The sequence below is a fragment of the Hypanus sabinus genome, chromosome 3 (assembly GCF_030144855.1).
Source record: "Hypanus sabinus isolate sHypSab1 chromosome 3, sHypSab1.hap1, whole genome shotgun sequence".
In the NCBI taxonomy this organism is placed as follows: domain Eukaryota; kingdom Metazoa; phylum Chordata; class Chondrichthyes; order Myliobatiformes; family Dasyatidae; genus Hypanus; species Hypanus sabinus.
This window is the reverse complement of record NC_082708.1, coordinates 112,918,765-112,939,473: the sequence shown is the minus strand read 5'-3', so window position 1 is coordinate 112,939,473 and position 20,709 is coordinate 112,918,765. Positions and strand designations below refer to the sequence as shown.

The 20,709-nt window shown below is 39.9% G+C and overlaps 1 protein-coding gene across 1 annotated transcript in view; it reads left to right on the top strand.

The window, feature by feature from the left end:
* LOC132390929 (follistatin-related protein 5-like) overlaps nt 1–20,709 on the top strand; it is a 206,406-nt gene that overhangs the window by 21,805 nt on the left and 163,892 nt on the right. Inside the window, exon 2 of the mRNA XM_059963464.1 lies at nt 12,589–12,734. Within this exon, the coding sequence (XP_059819447.1) occupies nt 12,609–12,734 (126 nt within the window). The 5' untranslated portion in view covers nt 12,589–12,608. The remainder of the gene's footprint in view (nt 1–12,588; nt 12,735–20,709) is intronic.

Below are 20,709 nucleotides of genomic sequence, written 5' to 3'. Positions count from 1 at the left end.
ATGCACCATAGAAAACACCCTATCTGGATGCATAATGGATTAGTGCAGCACATGACCTGAAGAAATTATAGAGCTGTGGACACAGTTCCAGTTCATTCCAGAAACCAGCCCCCCTCCACTGAATCTGTCTATATTTCTTGCTGCCTCAGTAAAGTAGCCAGCCCAGTCAAAGACCCCATCTACCTTTCACTTCTTCCATTGAGGAGAAGGCACAAAAGCCCGATAGCACCTACTACCAGGCTGAAGGATACCATCTACCCTACTGTTATATGACTGTTTTCGGCCCTGAATGGCAGTGAGGGAGGAGGTGTAGGGGCAGATTTAACACTTGTCACACAAATTTAGTGTTGTGAGTCTTCAGGCTTCTGTACCCAGTTCCCGGTGGTAGTTGTGAAACATTGGCATAGCCTGGATGGTAGAGATCTTTGATGATGGATGTTGTCTTCATGAGACTCTGGCTCCTCTAAATATATTAATGGAGGGTAGGCATGTGCCCATGATGCATTGGGTAGACTCTGTGCTCTCTGCAACTTCCTGTATTCCTGGACACATGACATTAGTCAGGATACTTTCAACAGTACATCTGTAGAAATGTGTTAGAGTACTTGATGACAAGCCAGACCTCCTTAACATCCTAAGAAAGTGAAAACACTGGCACATTCCTTGTGATTGCATTTATGTGCTGGGCCTAGGACAAGTCATCAAGACGTTAATGCTAAGAAATTTAAAGCTGCTGTTTCTCTCTACTGATGATTTTCCTCATTGTAGAACTGTGGATGTTCACCCTACCTTCCCTTCCTGAAGTCAACGAGCAGTTCTTTTACTGATGATGAGCAAGATGTTTCTGTGTCACTACTCAACCAGATGATCTCTCTCTCTCTCAGAAAAGCTGACTCATTGCCACTTGTGATCAGAGTCAAAGCATCATAAGAAAGCACATTTTGGCCCCTCTAGTCCATGCTGAACCATTCAAACTGTCTAGTCCCATTGACCTGCAATAGCCTTCCATATCCCTCCCATCCATTTACCTATCCAACATTTCTTAAACGTTGAAAGTGAAATCCCATATACCACTTGCACTGGCAGCCCATTCCACACTCTCACAACCTTCTACTGATAACAGTAGTATTATCACCGGGTTTGAAGAAAATGAACTCTAATTCCAGTTGAGGATAAACAAGGCAGTTTTGTAGTTTTAAATGCAGCTTCCATTTGATTAATTGCATTGATTGCCATATCCATTTGGAAAATAAATCACACAGTCCTATCTTTGTTGTATTCTATAACTTCACTAAAAGGATAAGTCTTAACTCCCCTTTGAATTGACTTTATAAGTTATTTTAGGATAGACAATGATTTCTGACCTTCCCAATGGCAAGAATATTCTTGAATTAGTTTTGAAAAGAATTATGAGGACCAATTTTGGAGGCCTGAGTCTGGTTCCCGGAGGTATGCAAATAAAATCACCCTGGGGCTGTTTGATTTAACATGTATGGAGATCTGAAAGGTTACACCTGCAAATTTTCAGGGACAATTCCATAAGGTCAAAAATGCAACACCACTACAAGGTTTCAAAACACTCGTCTGATGCAGAAACACTTATGGGTGTAACATCTTTTCCCAAATGCTGGTGTATTGATTTTTCTCATTGACCGACTCCTACGTGTAAAATTTCAGTACAAATAACTCCATGATTCTAATATATAGAGTTGGTGCTCCAAGGTCAGTGTTTTATTGGTCAGGTAGGGCATCCCCATATCTGTGTGTGTGTGGTTCAGATAGAATTTCAGTGTTGCCCTGTTATCAGATAAGGGTCTCAAAATACATAAAGTATTATTGAAGCAAAGAAAACAGATCTTCTGTCGTTTCTAGCAGAACAGATATATGGCAGATAATTGATTTTCTCAGTTAATGTAGGTTCTTGTGGATACACATATGGAGAGCAGATTGAGAGCAAATCATCGGTTTGCTCAGGAAATTACCTCAGTTAAGCATAAAAGTAATCCTTCCATCTGCACTCCTGGTCAGTTTAGACCGTTTTTACTTGTAATGTTAATCCAATTGATTCAACTACCAAAAGATGTTGCATTTCTGCATGGTTACTTCTGGTTATTATAATCTTAGGATTTCAGGAATACTGGAAAATAAGATTCCGAGAACAGAATGAATTCTTAAAATTAGGTTTATAGCATAATCCTTTATATAAAAATATTGGAAACTATCAACATGAGAAAGTCTGCAGATGCTGAAAATCCAAAGCAACACACACACAATACTGGAGGGACATAGCAGGTCAGGTAGCATCTATGGAAATGAGTAACAGTCGACTTTTCAGGCCAGGACCCTCCTTCAGGATTGAAAGGAAAGGGTGAAAATGCCAGAATAAAAAGACGCGTGGAGAGGAATGAGACTAGCTAAAAGGTGAGAGATGAAACCAAGTGGATGGAAAGGTCAACGGCTGGAGAAAAAAGGAATCGGGTGGAGGAGGAGGTGTGGACCAGAGGAGAAAGGGAAGGAGGAGGGGATCTGGGTAATAAGCAGGCGAGGAGAGGTAAACAGATAGAGTAGGGAATTGGAATTTATCATCAGGTTGGTGGTGTTGAATATGGGAAATATGCTCAAAGTGATCTGCATCAAAAATCTGGTTCCAAAGAACGCAAGATTTTGTGGCCGAATACAATTTGGTGCCATGACTATTTAATGCTTACTGCTAATATCTGAGTACATATATCTGGGTGATTCTCTTTGTTGTCTTTTAAAGCTATTTTGTAATCTATGGCTTTAAGCATTGTCTAGCCAAGCTGAATTCTTTAGAAGAGAGATATAATTGATAACGAGTAGATGATTCAATGGGTAAGGGGAAGATCGAAAGAGGAGTAAAGAGAGTGTGGTCACCAGTTAAGGGGAAAGGGAGATAGAACACAATTGGAGAAATATGTTGGGATCAAAGATCAGAGAGCAAGAAAACCTTCAGTCAACAATAGATTCCCTGAGACTCCAGAAGGCACAGTAGCATCTAGTGCTGTTAAACTGGATTAGCATAGATACATGATAGTATTGATACAGTAGGCTATCAGGTCTGTTCAAAGGTTCATTTATTATCAAAGTACAGTACACAACTCTGAAATTCTCCTCTTGCTAGCTACAAAACCAAGAAAGAAAAGAGTGACAGCACGATCATTAACCCCCAAATCCCTCCTCCCTGCATGAGAAAACAAACAAGAACAGAACATGGCATATAAACCCCTGAATCCTGCTCTGCTACACACACACACAAATACGAGAAAGATCGGATGAAAAACAGAGTATAAAAAAGTGTAAGACTGGAAAAAAAAAGTCTATAGACCAAGTCCATATCCAAAATGCAGAAATCTATAAATAAAGAGCATTTCTCACTGTTTTGCCCAGTCCTCTCTGACCTTGGTCTTCTCTAGGCTACTTTTATTAATATTTAACACCTACTTTTATAAATATTTAGCACCTTGTAAATGGGATTAGCATAGATGAGTACTTTATGATTGGCATGTGTATGATGGTCTGAAGGGTATGTTTCTGTGACCTTGTCAAGCCTTAACATAACCTTTTATATATTTCAATAACATTAACCCTCATTCTTCTAAACAGAACGGATTACGGTATAGTTCTCAACCCGCTCATGTTTATAATTAGTCAGTCCTACCATCCAAGATGTCAACTTAGTGAATCTTCCTGAGCTCCTGACAAAGCTAGTGCATCTGTTTTGGTGAAAAAAGACAAGCATTATTTGTAGCATTGCTGACATGTTCTGATCAACAGTTACAATAGAACATTCTTTTTGTATACACCACCTCCTTTGTAATAAATGCTAATACTTTTCATAAAATGTCTAAGCCTGTATGGTTACTTTTTGTTTTACATATAATGACCATCTGATCAGCTTAAACATAAGAATTCTGTGGTTTTCCCATTTAAATTACATCCTACTTCCCTGTTCTTTTTACTAGAGGGGATAATTTCTCCATTCCACTAATTATACACCCTTTGCCAAATTTACTATATTGGTTTATTTCCCTTTCTCCACTCTGCTTGTTAAATTCTCAAACAGCCCTGATAAATTTGTCAGAAATGATTTCCCTTTCGTAGAATGGAATTGATTCTGCATGATTGCATTGCATTTTTAAAAATTTCCTTCTTATACCTCTTTAATAATGCATTGCAGCATTTTAGCACTGGCAGAGGACTGGAATATAGTATTCAGCAATGTTTCAATTCCTTCTGTCATTTCCTAGTCCTCCGGGATCTTCTATGATCTACTTAATGTTGAAGATTCACACCCAATGCAATCAATACCTTTATTGCCACTGTTGTATGACAATAGGATATAAGCCATCAAGTCCATGGGACATGTTAACCTTTAGTTCCATTAATTGCTGGTATCTTTTTGAGAATGATTCCAGGAATCAAAGGGGTAACATATGAGGAGCATTTGATGGGTCTGGGCTGCAAAAGAATGGGAGGGGTGTTCTCTTTGAAACCTATTGAATATTGAAAGGCCTAGATAGAGTGGATGTGGAAAGAAAATTCCCTATAGTGGGGCAGTTTACTAAAGGGCACAGTCTCAGAATAGAGGGACATCCCTTTAGGACAGAGATGAGGTGGAATGTCTATAGCTGGAGGATGGTTAATCTGTAGAATTCATTGCCACAGACAACTGTAGAGGCCAAATCATTGAGTGTATTTAAAGCAGAGGCTGATAGTTTCTTGATTAGTAAGGACATCAAAGGTTACACAGAGAGAGGGCAGTAGAAGGGGGTTGTGAAGAAAAAGTGTTTCAGGATGTATATTGTATGCATTTCTCCGACATTAAATGTATCTTTGAAACCTTAAGGGAGATTGAAAGCCAACCATGATGGAATGACGGAGCAGACTCGATAAGTTGAATAGGCTTAATTCTGCTATTACAGTCTTATGGTCATTCCACTCCTCCCTCTGATTATTTTATTTGTGTACAGAATGTCTAAAGTTGAGGTTTTGATCATCTTTGACAGGTAATTTTTACATTCAGTTGTGACTATATAGAGTTATAAATATTCCTGCAGCTACCAACATCTCCTAGTCAGCATTTCAAGAGAACTTTCCCGATTGAATATAACAACTGAGAAAGAGTTTTCTCCATTGCTTGGTAAATTTCTCATTTCATGTCTCTGAGTGAATACAATAATAAATTCTTGGTTTACTATCTTTGTACCAATCCAGAAAAAGACAAAGTATCTGATCATCTTAATGAGCGAATGTTCCTGTGGAAATATGTGGAATAATAGTTGGCCTCTCCCCTTCACCAGAGTATCATGCAGCAATAGTAAGTATTAAAAAAAAAATACCTAGAAATTTAATCACATGCCACTTCCCCCACACCCCCCCCCCCCCGCCCCACCACTACCATGCAGATTAAGTTATGTTTACAGATATTTCTGAGTCCAATCAGGAAATTTGACTGGGTCTTCTGGTGTGAATCATTCTTGTTTCCCGACATCGCTTCCGTTTAGAAACGCCCAGAATGATCTTTTCTCTCATGCAGAACTTATTTCGGAGTGTTGCAAAGGGACAGAAACCAGGTAATATCTCAGAGATGCATGTATCAAGCTGCATTGAGGAGAATATATGTCCAGGAGAACTGGAGATAAGTGAAAAATTTAACAAACTTGTTGCTCACCCTTCACTGCAAAGCCTACCCTGTGCAACATCCCTAATTTTCCTTCTATCCTCTGACTCCAAACTACACAACCTTTTATGGTCTTGCTTTCATACTTCTACCATTTTGAACTCCCCCACCCCCTTTACCTGATGCTGGGGATCTTGACACCAATCTTACCAATTTATATGACGCCCTCCACAATTCCGCCCTTTCATCATCTACCAAGCTTCATGTCAATCTTCCTCAGTTTGAATGCCTGCAGTATTCAGATATGGATTTCAGTTAAGATTGTTCAGGTGCTAAGAGCTTCAATATAGGAGCATAGACCCAGCTGAATGCATAATCTACTAAGGAGAATTTTCTTTCTTGGTAAGCAATGATGGTGAATAAAGTATGGATGATTTTTGCTCAGAACTGCACACCAGTAATTCAGGTGCAAGTGCTGACCTGAGTTTTTGATTTTTTTCTGCCTATGGATGTAGAAATTTAAATTGACTGTATAATAATATTGAGAGATCACTGACATTGTATTTCTCTTTGAGTTTTTGTGGTGATCTATGTAAAAGATCAATTATTACTATCTCCACTTTAAAGGGAGCATGAGGGGAGACATTTTTACTCAGAGGGATGTGAGAGTGTGGAATGAACTGTCAGCACAAGTGGTACATGCAAGCTTGATTTCTGCATTTAAGTGAAGTTTATTAGGTACATGGATGTTAGTGGTATGGAGGGCTATAGTCCTGGTGCAGGTCAATGGGAGTAGGTGGGTTGAATGGTTTGGCACAGACTAGATGGGCCAAAAGGCCTGTTTCTGATCTGTACTTTTCTACGACTCTATGTTGACAGTTTTGTATTTCCTCATTCCATGCTTGCTGGTATCACTGTGAGATTACACCGTATAAAGATCTGAACTCTCTGCGAGTATGCTGATGCCGGATTCCTGCAGAACAGTGTGTAAATTTGGTTCAGCTGAGAGCTGTTATATTTCCAACTGCCTTCTCTCATTGAATGTCTCATGGAGTCTAATAAATTTCCATACAATCCATCTGGTTAACTAATGTCCTTTGGGGGAGGAAATCTGTTTTCTTGGCCCATGTGCAACTTAAGACCAATAGCCATATGGTTGGTTCTTAACTGCCTTCTGAAATAACTCAGGAAGTCATTCAGTGTTAACATACAATAAGAATTAAACTGGTCGAATCCTCCATTGATCCCAAATGGTTAATGTGTATCTATGGAAAATTGTCCTCAGATCAGTTGTGGAACATTCTCACACAGAATCATGCCTTACGAGGCATGATTTGTTCATTAGTTACTTATTTGTTTGTTCCTTCCATTGCAAACCTTGTGTTTGGCCTGTTTCATTGCCAGTAGGTACATGTGAATGAAAACGTATTGGTGTGTCTCTACTTGCAAGTTGGTGCCCAGTCAGAAGTAAGTCATCGTTGGGATCTTCTACATTGACTCAAGAACTCATTGTCTTACAGATCAAACCAAGCAATGAAATCTAATCGATTATCACTTAAAGTCTAGTCTCAGCTGGTGAGATGCTTTGGCTCATCTTCAGCAGCCGACTACTCAATCAGAATCAGCAGCATCAGGGCCCAGCCTTTCCTCTCTCTCCACCATTCCTATCAAGCAAGGGACTCAACCTCTAGTTCAATGAGATGTGCAGAAAAGCATGCTGGGAGTAACAGCAGGCATGACTAAAATTAAGTTGATATCCAGGCAAAACTACATTACAGGACAATGTGGCTGCAAAACACAGTAGGACTCATGAACCCACAAGCTATGTAGCAGATCAGCTCTGCAATCCTGCCAGATCCAGCTGTGAAGTGTGATGAATAATTAAACTACTAATAGAAGGCAAAAGAGGGACTAAGAGCATCCCATCTTCAAAAAGATGGATAGAACAGAGGCAGAGAACTTAGGGCAGCTGATACACAGCTGCAGTGATTTGAGTTCAACCCTGACCCTGGTGCTCTCTGGGTAGATTTTGTAGCTTCTCTCTGTGATCCCCTCATATGCTCCTGATTCTTCCTCCTGGGTATGTTGGTTGTCGATTGTAAGTCACCACTGGATGGGAAGCAGAATAAAGAAAGACTAATGAATTGAGAAATTATAGATTTTGGTCAAAAATGTGATGGAATGGAATGTGATGGAGATCTGCCAGGAAATTGAGTGGGCAAATGTAACAAAATATGAACTCTTATTGGTAAATTATTGAAAATACAATCTCTTATGAATGATCATTAAGATGTTGGAAAATGGCCTCAACAATGCGATTATTATGCATTTATCGATAATTTTCCACATATGATGACCTGAGTTTCACCAGGACCACTCAGCTTCGAACCGCATCATGGTCTTTGTGGGCAAATAATGTGAATTCCAGGGCTGAAGAGAGCTGTTGTCCTTTCCACTGAGGCAGCATTTGATAGATTGAGACATCAGAGATCCCTGGTAAAGATGAAGTCAGAATGCAATCCTCACAAGGTACAGTCCTGGCCCGAACAGTGGTTGCTGCAGTTGTTCGATATCCTTCACCTTCACCCCAAGGCCCTGTTGCTGGAGTTCAGCTGTTTCATGAATTACCTTGCTTCTGTCCTAGGGTGAGAAATAGGGATGTTCAGTGCTGATTGCACAATATCCAGTCTGACCCAGAAAATAAGCAGTCTAAGCTTGTGTGCAGAATGACATTGACAATAAATGGATATAAGCTGACACAGAGTTATAGAGTTGTATAGCACCAAAGTGATCCCTTCAGCTCACCATTTGCATGTCTACAGTTCCACTCTCCTCACATATTACCCTTCCATGCCTTGGCTGCTAAAATGCCTGTCTATATGTCACTTAAATGTAGCGATCATATACGATTTCACCATTTGCTCTGGCAGTGTGTCCCGGATATTAATCGTTCTCTGTCTCTTTCCTCTCTGACTCCTTTTAAAACTCCTTCATCCCAGATTAGAGTAGAATCTTATGTTCGCTTGTTTTTGATAACTCTTACTGTGGGAAGCCTCAGTGACCCGGAGAGCTATACAGGTTAGAGTCAGGGTCTTGTGCTTTGGCTCTTGCTAGTGTCGCCAGTGCTAAACAGGCCAAAGGGTAGAGGTCCGAGTAAGAGTGTACACTGCTCCTCCAGATTCAGGGGTTCCGCTCAGGGCTAACAACCCTGACTGGTCAAAAAATAACTGTTACGGAAGAGATGAAGGACCTTCATTGCTGCCTAAATGCCAGCAGCATAACAGGGACTAAGTACTACTGTGGGAAAATGATCTTGACTACCTAAGCCTCTTGTAATTTTATATACCTCTATCAGGTCACCCATCAGCCCCCGTCATTCCAGGGAACACAAGTCCAGCCTGTCCAGTCACTGCATAACTAAAATCCTCTGATCCAGGCAACTTCTGGTGAAACTGTTTTGCACCCTCTGGAGCATAATCACATCTTTCTCGTGGCAACCAGAACTGTACACAACACTCTCCAAATGTGCTCTAACTAGTGTTCATAAAGTTCCAAAAAAAACTTGCAGCTTTCACAATCTATGCCCTGATCTTTGAAGGCAAGCAGTTCATATGTCTTATTCACTACCTTGTATAAGTGTGTTGTCATTCTCAAGGAGCTAGGTCTTGAACCTCAAGGGCCTTTTGCATTTCCTAGTGCTCTATCATTTTCTACCTATGTCCTACCCCCACTTCACTTCACGAAGTGCACCGCTTGGCACTTGTTGGGATTGAATTCCATCTGTCAATACTCCACCTAACTTTCTTTTTGAGCTATGTATGTCCTGTCAGCCCTCCTCACTATCCTCAACACCATCAGCTTCTGTGTCATCTACATACTTGCTAATTACACCTTCTACATACATATCAAGTACTGAATATATATCCAAAACAACAAAGATCCCAGCTCCGATCCCTGCCCTACACTACTAGACAGGGACTTCCAATCAGAACTGTATTCTTCCATCATCACCATTATCACCAAGCCAATTAGTCAACTCACCTTGGATCCCATGTGTCTAAACTTCCTTAAACCAACCTACCAGGCAGGACCTTGTCAAATGCCTTTCAAAAGTGCGTATAGACCAGGGATTCCCAATGGGATCCATGGACCCCTTGCTTGATAGTACTGGTCCATGGCATTAAAACAATGGTTGGGTACTCCAGAAAAAGACAGTATCGACTTTATTGCCTTCATCAGTCTTACTTCCTCCAAAGATGTACAGTTGGGAATGCCATGGTGAGTTTCTCACTTATTCAGATCCTAAAGACGTTCCAGCATTTAAACAGCACAATTCACCAGTGTAGTGGAAAACTTCCCACTTGCCAAGTTGAATGAAATCCCAACAATATCAAGAAGCTCAGCACCATCCAAACCGAAGGAAGCTACTTCATTACATGCGCTGAATATTAATTCTGTCTACTACCGGCAGACAGCAGCTGCAGGTTCTGTCATCTACACCATAGACTTCCAAACTTTTTAATGCCATGGAGCCTTACCGTTAACTGAGGGCTCCATGGACCCCTGCAGTTACTTACCTCAGTACTCGGATTGTCTTCCAAATCTATCATAAAGGACAAAGTCAGTAGGATCATGAGAAGGCCATCACCAAGGAATGTACCAGGCTGATTTGGAAATAGATTTTTCGTTCTATCATTGTTACTGGAGCTATGTTCTGGTACTCCAGCTAGAGATTTCAGTCTTTGAGTAGTTTCACTTAAAGCACAGCAGTGGTCCGAGGATGAGATGCCACCATCTATTCAGAAGCAGTTTTAGGTGCCAGTTGCATGGTGGCTTGCGCAAGGCTAGGTTTACAGTGACTTCATTCATTTCAAGTCCGTGTGCGGAAGGTTTTGGAGCATCGTTTTTTTTTATGTACCGTGAATCCTGTAATTGGGCAACTGGTTAATCAGGGCAGCCGCTTATTTGGGGCAACTCGTACAGAACAAAAACTAATCAAGAAAATAGTCAGGATTCCCTTTGTTTATTTGGGACACAATGCCACTTAATTAGAACAGGAAACTGTTGCCAAACATTTTCTAACTACTGTCAGCCACATGCACTTAGGTGGCCTTCAGATTCAACATCATGCTTAGAGTGAACAGTTTTTAAATAGTCTGTTGTGTTCTTGTGTTATGCAATCCATTGGGCTGATGGATGTCGATTCAAAAAGCAGTGGATTTAATAATTTTGTATATCTTTTAAATTTTGATTTAAAAAATTTCACACCCTTGTCAAGAGGCCATGAAAACAGTTGACACTACTAACAAATTACCCTACTGGACCAAATGAAAAGCCATCTGCCTAACACCACTCATTATCAACTGGCAGAGAAAAGTGGAGTGCTGAAATCTGCAACTGCACACATGATACGTAGGCATGATAAACAAAGAGAAGAATGGGCATTATGTGAGGAACATCAGGGCCCATCCCAAAAATGAAAGCACGAAGGTAAAGGTCCAAATATTGAAGAGGCCCTCAATCAATGGTTTCCCATTGTAACTGGATGAGATGTGCTTGTCAGTGGACCAGGGTTAAAAAAGAAACATGACAGATGAGCTAGCTAAGAAGATGGTCACGAAAATTTTAAAGCAATGGATGATTGGTTGTCTAGATGGAAATTTTGGCACCATATTACATTCAAGAAAGCACACTGTGAGAAAGATAGTGCTGATGCTGTAAGCGCTGGAACATGGGAATCTACAAAACTCACCGACTTGCTTCAAAAATTTTTTGTGGATGATATCTACAACGGTAAGGAAACAGGCTATTTTTTATCATGCCACGCTGAACGGTTCCCTTGGCTGCAAACATGCAACACTATCATGTTCAAAGAAAGCAATACATCATATACTGGATCAGCACAAAGTGTCTGCACTGAATTTGTTCATTTATAGTCAATCAAAGAAAAACAGGGCAGAGTTCACTGGATGAATTCCTCCGTCAATAAATTTTAGGAACCAACACACAGTTTTATAACACTGTGGTAGTACTACTAGTGTTCTGTTCTTTCTGAATGTCATTTAAAAACATGTTACTCATCTGAATACAAAATTTGTCACTCATCTGAATGATAATTGCTCTTCTTTATATCATCTTAACTATTTCCATGGAACTTCATCTAATTGGGGCTGCTGCTTTATAGGGCCAATACGTGCTGGTCCCAGTTTGCCCCAGTTAACCATAATCCACTGTATTTAATAAGTGTTCATAATATATTAATAAATAATAATTTAATTACACTACTTAATTTAGTAAGTGTTTTCAAGTGTTTTAAGTGTTTTATTCCTAAAAAAACATTTTAAAACATTATTTTATATAATACACTTAAACTTCAACAGTTCTTGAATATTTTTGAATGTCCAATTCATGTTTGTTTGCTTTAGTTTGATGGTTTGTTCAGCCTGGCTTCACTTGCTGTGAATACATTTCTGTGGGATTGACAGTTGGTTGGCCCTGATGTTGCCTGGGGGTTTACCAGTCAGGCAGAAGATAGCTTCCTTGAGGATAATTGTCCCAGGCGTCCTGACTGAAATAAGAACTTGGTAGCTTCATTTCCTGCAATTGAATAACTTATGTTAAAAAAAAATGGAACAACATGTATTCAGGCTAAGATGATGTTTATAATCACAGCTGCAAGCGTTATTACAATTACAATATATTTCAGCAGTGAATTCAGAATTACCATGTGTATTGAAGAAAGCATGAACAAATTAAACAACTGATATGCTCAATGGTTAAATTAATATGCAATTAAAATAGGAAAATTAAATAGATATCGATCATTACTTCGCAAAGTCTATGATAATTATGTTGCTACTAATATAAAAATAGTCAGTAACTTCATATCTGATTTTAATAATAATTCATGACGAATGAATAAACTCCTGATATTTATTCCCTTCTAGCATTCAGGCGAAGACCAACAATGATGCCAGACTGGTGGTCAACACTTTTATTACTTTGTGTTTTCTACTTGAGCACTGATGGGGTGCCAACTAAAGAAGGATTTGGTCCAAAACACTACCTGCCTTTAGTGCGGTTACGACATAAGGTACTGGATGTATTCATTTATACTCGTTCCTCATATGGGCATTGTTGAAATCAAAATAAGCAAACTGAACTCAAACATTTCTAGAATTGACAAAGCTGTCTCGACATTCTAATTGATTTCTTTTGTAAATACTTGAAATAAGACAATTGTCAAAGGTACTCAGCCTCTGAACAGTTCTTGTAGCCATATCTTGTGCTGGTTTAGTTGAGCTTCTGATTAATAAGGACCATACCACCCCACCCCTAACTACCCCAGGAGGTTGTTGGAGGCTCCATAACCATATGGCTAGTTTCACTCCTGTTGGACTTGGCTGTTTCTGCCTCTACTATCACATCTGTCCTTGCATTCCAGGCACCCAACACTCCGTGTTCAACAAAACCTTACCCTACACGTCACCTTTGAACTTAGCCCTTTCACTTTACATGTCTGCCCTCAGGTTGTAGACATTTTGACTCGGGAACTGTATACTGGCTGCCATTGTTATGCTTCTCACAATGCTGTAAACCAATATCGGCTCTCTCAGCTTCTGCCACTCCAGAGAAAAGCTCCCTAAGTTTTGCCAGAGTCTCCTTTGAGGACGTGCCTTCTAATTCAGGAGGCATCCTGGTAAATCTCTTCTGTACCTTCCCCAAAGCCTCTACATCCTTCTTATAATTGGATAATGGAGCAACCTGAACCAAATCCAACTCTCGAGAAATGCCTTCCCAGAGTTTTATAAAATTGCAGCATGGCCTCTTGACTGTTGAATTCAATACCTTGACTAATAATGGCAAGCATGCCATTTGATATCTTTACCACCTTATTAACCTGTGCAGCAGTGGGACTAGATGTGTTCAGGGATTGTGGTGGAGGAGACAGATACATTATCTGTAATGTGTGATGCCGTCTGTTTGACTCTCTCAATCTGTAGATGAGTTAGTTAAGAGACTGCTTTCCCACTTTTAATTCAGTCCCCAGAGAATTTTGCAAAACCACCAGACCTTTAAACAACTTTTCTGTGTCTGAATTCAATCGCGGTGTCAATATTTGTAGCCCACCTACTTTAATCCTTTTCCTGTATGGTTTGATATAGTTGAGTGGCTTACTTGGTTATTTCAGAGAACACTTCACAACCATATTGTTGACACTCTGGACATAGATACTGGCCAGACCACATAATGAAGGCAAGTTTCCAGCCACGCAGAACAGTACTTAATCAAATAGATGTTTATTGACAATCTATTGCTATATGATCATCATTATGCAGAGTAGTTTTACTTTAAAATTCCAGATTACTTAAGTCCCAAAACTGCCATTGTCTGATTTAAAATCATAACTTTGGATTGTTAGGCAAGACCACTGGGTCCCTTATGTAGAAATTTAACAAATGCATTGCTGCTCTAGTTTAATGGAAGTTCACTTATCCGCATTATCCACATAAACTCTATCCTCAATCCTTTCTATTTATTCACAGTCTTCAGTTGACTGGACTCTCTGACGGTGGTGTCTAAAAAGAGGATGCTGTCCAAGTTGCATGCCATCTTGGACAATGTCTCCCATCCACTCCATAATGTACTGGTTAGGCACAGGAGTACATTCAGCCAGAGACTCATTCCACCGAGATGTAAATCCAAGCGTTATAGGAAGTCATTCCTACCTGTGGCCATCAAAATTTACAACTCCTCCCTCAGAGTGTCAGACACCTAAGCCAATAGGCTGGTCCTGGACTTATTTCCACTTGGCATGATTAACTTATTATTATTTAATTATTTATGGTATTATATTGCTATATTTCTTCACTATTCTTGGTTGGTGCGGCTGTAATGAAACCCAATTTCCCTCGGGATCAATAAAGTATGTTTGTCTGTCTGCCTGTCTGTTTCATTCTGTTAAGTTAAATTCCAACCAATTTTAATTTTAATGTGTCTTGAAGTTTTGTGCTCCCCTTTGTTGTATAATGTGTTGGGATCATCAAAAAGATGTACATGTCTTCCCAGTATTTATTGTTTAATGCATCCTTCCCATTTCAAGTTATGTACAGTGGTACAAATAAACAGTGTACTGAACTCAGTAATCCTGAAAAAAAATTGTACATCTTTTAACTTAACACAAAGTTTCACTTCGTAAGCAATGTGTAGAATCAAACAGGCAGGTCTATAATCGACTTAATTCTATAGTTACCATGGCTGTGACAGTTGTCAAAAATCAGCCTTGATGGCTGTGCTGAAAGCTAGTCTACAAATGCCATACAAGTTGGTAGGAATTTGTTGCTGGCAAAATTTAAGTCACCTGTGATAGCAGTCTAGTGTTAGATTTATATTACTGGGAGGTACTGAAGTTGCTACCAGAACTGGCAGAACTATATTCCCACAGGAATTAGGATTCAAAAGAGAGATTCAGACCTGGGAGGAATCACCTAGCAACATCAGGTGCACAACACGCATATACGGTGAAAGATAAAACTGAGTAATTTAATGAACTTTCCTGTCGAGCTGGTGTTCCACTGAAACGTCCCAGTGGATCCCAGCCTGGTTTGTGGCCAACAAATGGAAAGGATTTTTAAGGCTTATTGGGACAATCACCATCTCTTGAGATATAACGACATTATAAAAACATAACCACGGAGACTGCCTGACAATCACAGTTGAAAGTAATGATTTAGTAAAATGAGGTCCCAGGGATTTAGAGATAAGATTAAGACAGAAGCTGCTTGTCAGCTTTTCTCATCTGCTGCACTGATCTGCTCACATGGGCCTCAGTGCTGCAGCGTTCATCTCCCAGAGTAACCACAAGCTGCTGCCACACTGTACGGGTCCTGTCATGTCATTGTTGCAGAATTTATCTGTGTTTTCTGCTTCATAAGCACCCTGTCACGAAACTCTGCTGATCCAGGTCTCTGAAAGACTCCTACCTCACATCTATGGTGTTCACACCAAAAAGAGGAAGGGACATGAATCCATACAGTGCCCATTGTCATTATATCAAAATGCACACTCAATTCATTGGTTATAGACTGATTTTATTGATAATTTTGCTATAACCTGTGATTAATCAATATTACAGTTTGCTTTCAATCATAAAATATGCTGCTTAATTACTTTCTCTTTTTACAGAGACAAATGCAACATATTTAATTTTACCTCACTTGGGAATCTTTTTCATAAGCTTATAAACCATCAATCTCTCATGGTCTGTGACAAAATCTTTGTCCTAGTTTTGCTGCGCACTTCTGGTAATCTGAACATGTTGATAATTCAGAATGAGTCAGAGACCCGGATCACTAAGGATCATAATCCGTTTTCCATTTTCAGCTACACCACCCTTGAATGCAACAACATGGATTTAGAAACCTCATTTGCTCTGCTGCATTTTACTTATTCGTGGAACCAAAGAATAGTACAGCACATAAACAGGGCTTTCAGCCTGTCTAGTCCATGCCAAATTATTATGTTGCCTGGTCCCTATCAACCTGCATCCAGACCATAGCCCTCCATGCCCCTCCCATCCATGTATCTGTCCATATTTCTCTAAAATGTTGAAATTGAACCCATATCTACCACTTCCATTAGCAGCTCATTATATGCACTCAGCATTCTCTGAGTGAAGAAGTTTCTCCCTCATTTTCCCTTTAAAATATTTCACCGTTCACCTTTAACCTATCACCCAAGCTCAGTGGAAAAAAGCCTGTTATACCCCTCATCATTTTGTTTACTTCTACTCCCAACAGCATAGGAGAATGATGGGAGATCTGATAAAGTCTGAACTTATTCAACCTTCTCCTTTAACTCTGGTCTTCAAGTCCCGACAACCTCCTTGTAAATTTTCTCTGCACTGTTTCAAACTTATGTACATCTTTCCAGGGTAGGTAGGTGACTAGAATTGCTCACAATGTTCCAAATTGGACATCACCAAATTAATAAACAACTTCAGCATAACATTCCTGTTCTCAATACTTTGATTTATGAAGATCAACATTCCAGAAACTCTCTTTACGATCCTATCTGTGATGCCACTTTCAAGGAATTATGGATTTGTATTCCCAGATTCCTTTGTTCTACTGTACTCCTCAGTGTCCTACCTGATTTGTCTCCCAAAATGCAATGCCTCATCCATTGAATAAATGAATGTCACTAGTTGGCCCAGCATTAATTACCCACCCTTATTTTCTTGCGAGGATTCTGGTGAGCTGTTTTCTTGAGCAGCGTTAGTCTTTCTGGTGAAGGTATACAGACTGAGCTATTGGGACTTAGTCCATAGACCATGCTAAATCAATGGTTTACTTCCAAATTAGGATGGTATATGAGTTGGAGAAGAACTTGTAATGTTAGTGCTTTCCTGAACTTGCAGCTATTCTTCATTCTGTTAGAGATCATGGGCCTGGGAATATTGTCAGGGTAGCCTAGGTGAAGGATTGCCATGTATGTTGCAGATGACATGCATGGTAGCCACTCTGTATTGCTAGTGGAGACAATGAATGTTTAAGGTGTCAATCAAATGGCTACCTAGTTCTGGATGCTCTGGAGTTTGAGTGGTCATGAAAGCCCATCAGCAGTGCGATGTGAACTGCAATTCCAAGTGATAGAAAGAACCTTCAGGTATCAGAAAGTACATCACTTGCAGCATGAGATCTAGCCTCTCATCACAACATTAGGTTAGTGTCATGATTTTCTTGAGCTGGTCTTGAACAATTCCCTTTATGTGAAGTAGGATTCTAATTCTTAGAATGGTTTTCTCTTGATTCCCATTGATGTCAGTTTCAGTGGGGTTTTTCAATGCCGCACTTAATTATATGCTTCCTTGATGTCAAAAATACTCAGGTGGTAGAGAGAGGTTACCTCCTCGTTGTCAGGTTTCCTGCTTTTTCCGTCGGTCCTTTTATGGGCCCAATCGATTTCCTTGGCCTTGTAGTCATTTTGTAGGAATATCATGTCTAATCATCTTTACTTCCTTGTAGAGTCTCTCTGGGGCCAAAATAATTTTTGCACAGTTAATCGAAGTAGAAAGAACCATTCTACATTGGAGGTATGATGATAACTATTATTTTCAGTTATAAGTCCATGTGAGTGGGCTTGCAATTGACACCATTCCCAGGGCTACCATCCGGTTTCCACTGTAGTAGAATGCCCAGGAACGGGGGGTGGAGGGGGGCAACCATTCTTCTCCATTTCCATCGTAAATTGAATGTTTGGATGTACACTGCTCAGATGGTCGTGGAACTGTTGGAGTGTCTGGAGTCCATGAGGCCACTCTACGAAACTGTCACTGATATATTGGAGTGTGAGAGTGATGAGCTCAGTGCCATCCCCCAAAGCCCTTCATGTGGAAATTAGCAATAACTGGTGACAAGGGTGATCCCTTGACCACTCCGTCCATTTGTTCATTGTTGCTCCCCTTATTGAGGAAATACTTTGATGGAAGGATGTGTTCAAAAAGGTCTCTGGTACTCTTGTCAAACCTTGACTACAAAAGGACCAAACTGTCCTTAATGGTAACTTTTCTGAACAGGGACACTACATCAAAATTGACTGAGTACGGCTGGCCTTTACAGGATTCGCTGTGAATACACAGCAGCCTATATCGGCCAGACAGGGTGCCCGGTGGAAACTCTCATCAAGGAGCATAGGGGGTGAATCTGTTTGGGTTATCTGGGGAAATCGATGGCAGCAGAACAATACATACGCAATGACCACAGGATTGACTTTGACAGCACAAAACTACTGTGCTGTGCCAATAGTTTTTGGGACTGCCTGGTGAAGAAAGTCATTCAAGTAAGACTGGGGAATAAGAATTTTAAGCAAGACAAGTGTCTTGCTGTAAGTAAGAACTGGAATATGATTTTAAATCAGGTGAGTCAGCGGAAACCTGATTGGTTTGGGACTAACCCATCAGGAGGGATGGACGATTGGAGTTGAGTATACTGTACTCGACTAGACATGCTTAGGCAGCAACCCTGATGAAGTTGGTGGAGTTTGTCATCGAAACATTGGTTAAAATCAACACCCGTATCCAGCTTGAAACCCGAGAAGAATTTGTACGTCATATACACTGGGAAAGTACTAGATGCCTTTTTAAAGTATGTATCTGTCAGCATAGACAACCTTGAGACCGATTTTCTTGTGGGCAAATCTATGGAATACTAACTATAACTGGGTCAATGAAAGATCAACCAGAGTGCAGAAAAGGCAACAGTCTGTGCAAATGCAAATATAGATAAACAGCAAAGAATAAAGAGAACATGAAATATTGAGATGAGAGTCCTTAAAAGTGAGATCATTGGTTGCGGGAATATCTCAATGATGGGGCAAGTGAGTGTAGTTATCCCTTTGTGTTCAAGAACCCGATGGTTGATGGGCAGTTGCTGTTCTTAAACCTGATGGTGTGAGTCCTGGCACTCATGTACCTTCTATCTGATGGCAGCAGCAAGAAGAGAGCCTTTCACCTGTATGCTACAACTGCCTTCTATAGTAGGATAAGGTATACTTAGGAAATGTGATGGAGGATTCTGACATGTTATCTCTAAGGTCTAATCCTGTTGCTTGACTAAATGCTCCGTCAAGTTAGACACCAACCAGAAAACATCGCAAGATTAGCTGAATTGGGAGTAAGTTAGTCATGCCTGAATTTGGTCAAGACTGGGTGTCTTTTCCAGTTTTAATTCTTTAGTAACACAGCAAACAGTTTAAGGTGAGAGGGAAGAGATTTAATAGGTCCCAAGGAGTTAACATTTTCATACAGTGTGTGGTCAGGATATAGAATGAGCTGCCCATGGAAGTGCTTTAGGCAGCTACACTACATTAGCAATATTTAAAAGGTACTTGGACATCTACATGGATAGGAAAGACTTAGAGTGATACTGACCAATTGGACTAGTTTAGATGAGAAACATGGCCAGAATAAATCAGATGGGCCAAAGGGCCCATTTCCATGCTGCATGATTCTGACACTAATTGTTTGGTTTGCCAGAGGCAATCAAGAGGGATATACAGTAGCTGGAACAGAATGTAGGGCAGCCCGGATAAAGGTGGCAGATTTCCTTCCCAAAGGACGTTTGTCAACTGAAAAAACCTCACAGGTTTCTTTTTTCTTAAATAGAAAGATTGAACAGACGTTCAATAATGAAGAGACGTCAATCATAGGCAGATATAAAGGAAATAAAAGTGACTCCTAGAAAAATACAAATATGAAATCACAGCAAAGTAGTACAAAGCCATGAAGAAAGTGATGCTGAAGAAAATAAAAGAAGGCATGAAGGAAAATTATGCCAATCTAAATAATAATCTGGGGGGGAGTAACTTTTAAAATTCAGAAGTGGGTTTGGTTTCAAATGTACTTGATTAACTGACATAATGTTTAGTTACACTACATTCACAAATGCTTTCTGAAGGTTGTATTTCTGAGATTTTTATCCAGAAATATATTGTTTAGCAGCAACTGGATTTCAGGTGTTTTAGAAGAACTAGATTGGAGTGATGACTCATGGAAGTTCCTTCTAAAAGATGATAGATATCTGCTGAATTGAAACTTTTATATGCGGTCAAATTGTATCATTGTAGTTGATTCTTTTTATTAACTAAACAGGAGCAGAGTAAAGCTGAAAGAAGTAAACATTAGAATATTTACTCCTTCAGAGAGAAAGTTGTCCTTGAAGTTTCTACCAGTGATGCCATGCTGAGATGGGACTTGTGCCAAACTACCCACAACATTTAGATTTTTCTTTCAGCTATAGGGTTGACTCCTTTTCATATTATCTGCTGAATGCCACTCTGTAACCTGGGAACATTGTCCTGGCATGGCTGCAAATTTAAAGGGCAGTTTTCAGAAAGCATTGGTGCCTTGAATATTTCAAGACCGGTCTGGAAAATAACAAAATTAAGTATTTGGTTTGACTGATTGACTGCCAGTCAGCATTTTGCATGGTGTTAAATCATAACAAAGAAATAGGCATCTTCTGAAGGAAGAGGTGGAAAACAGGGCCTCGAGCATTGCTGCAGGCAGT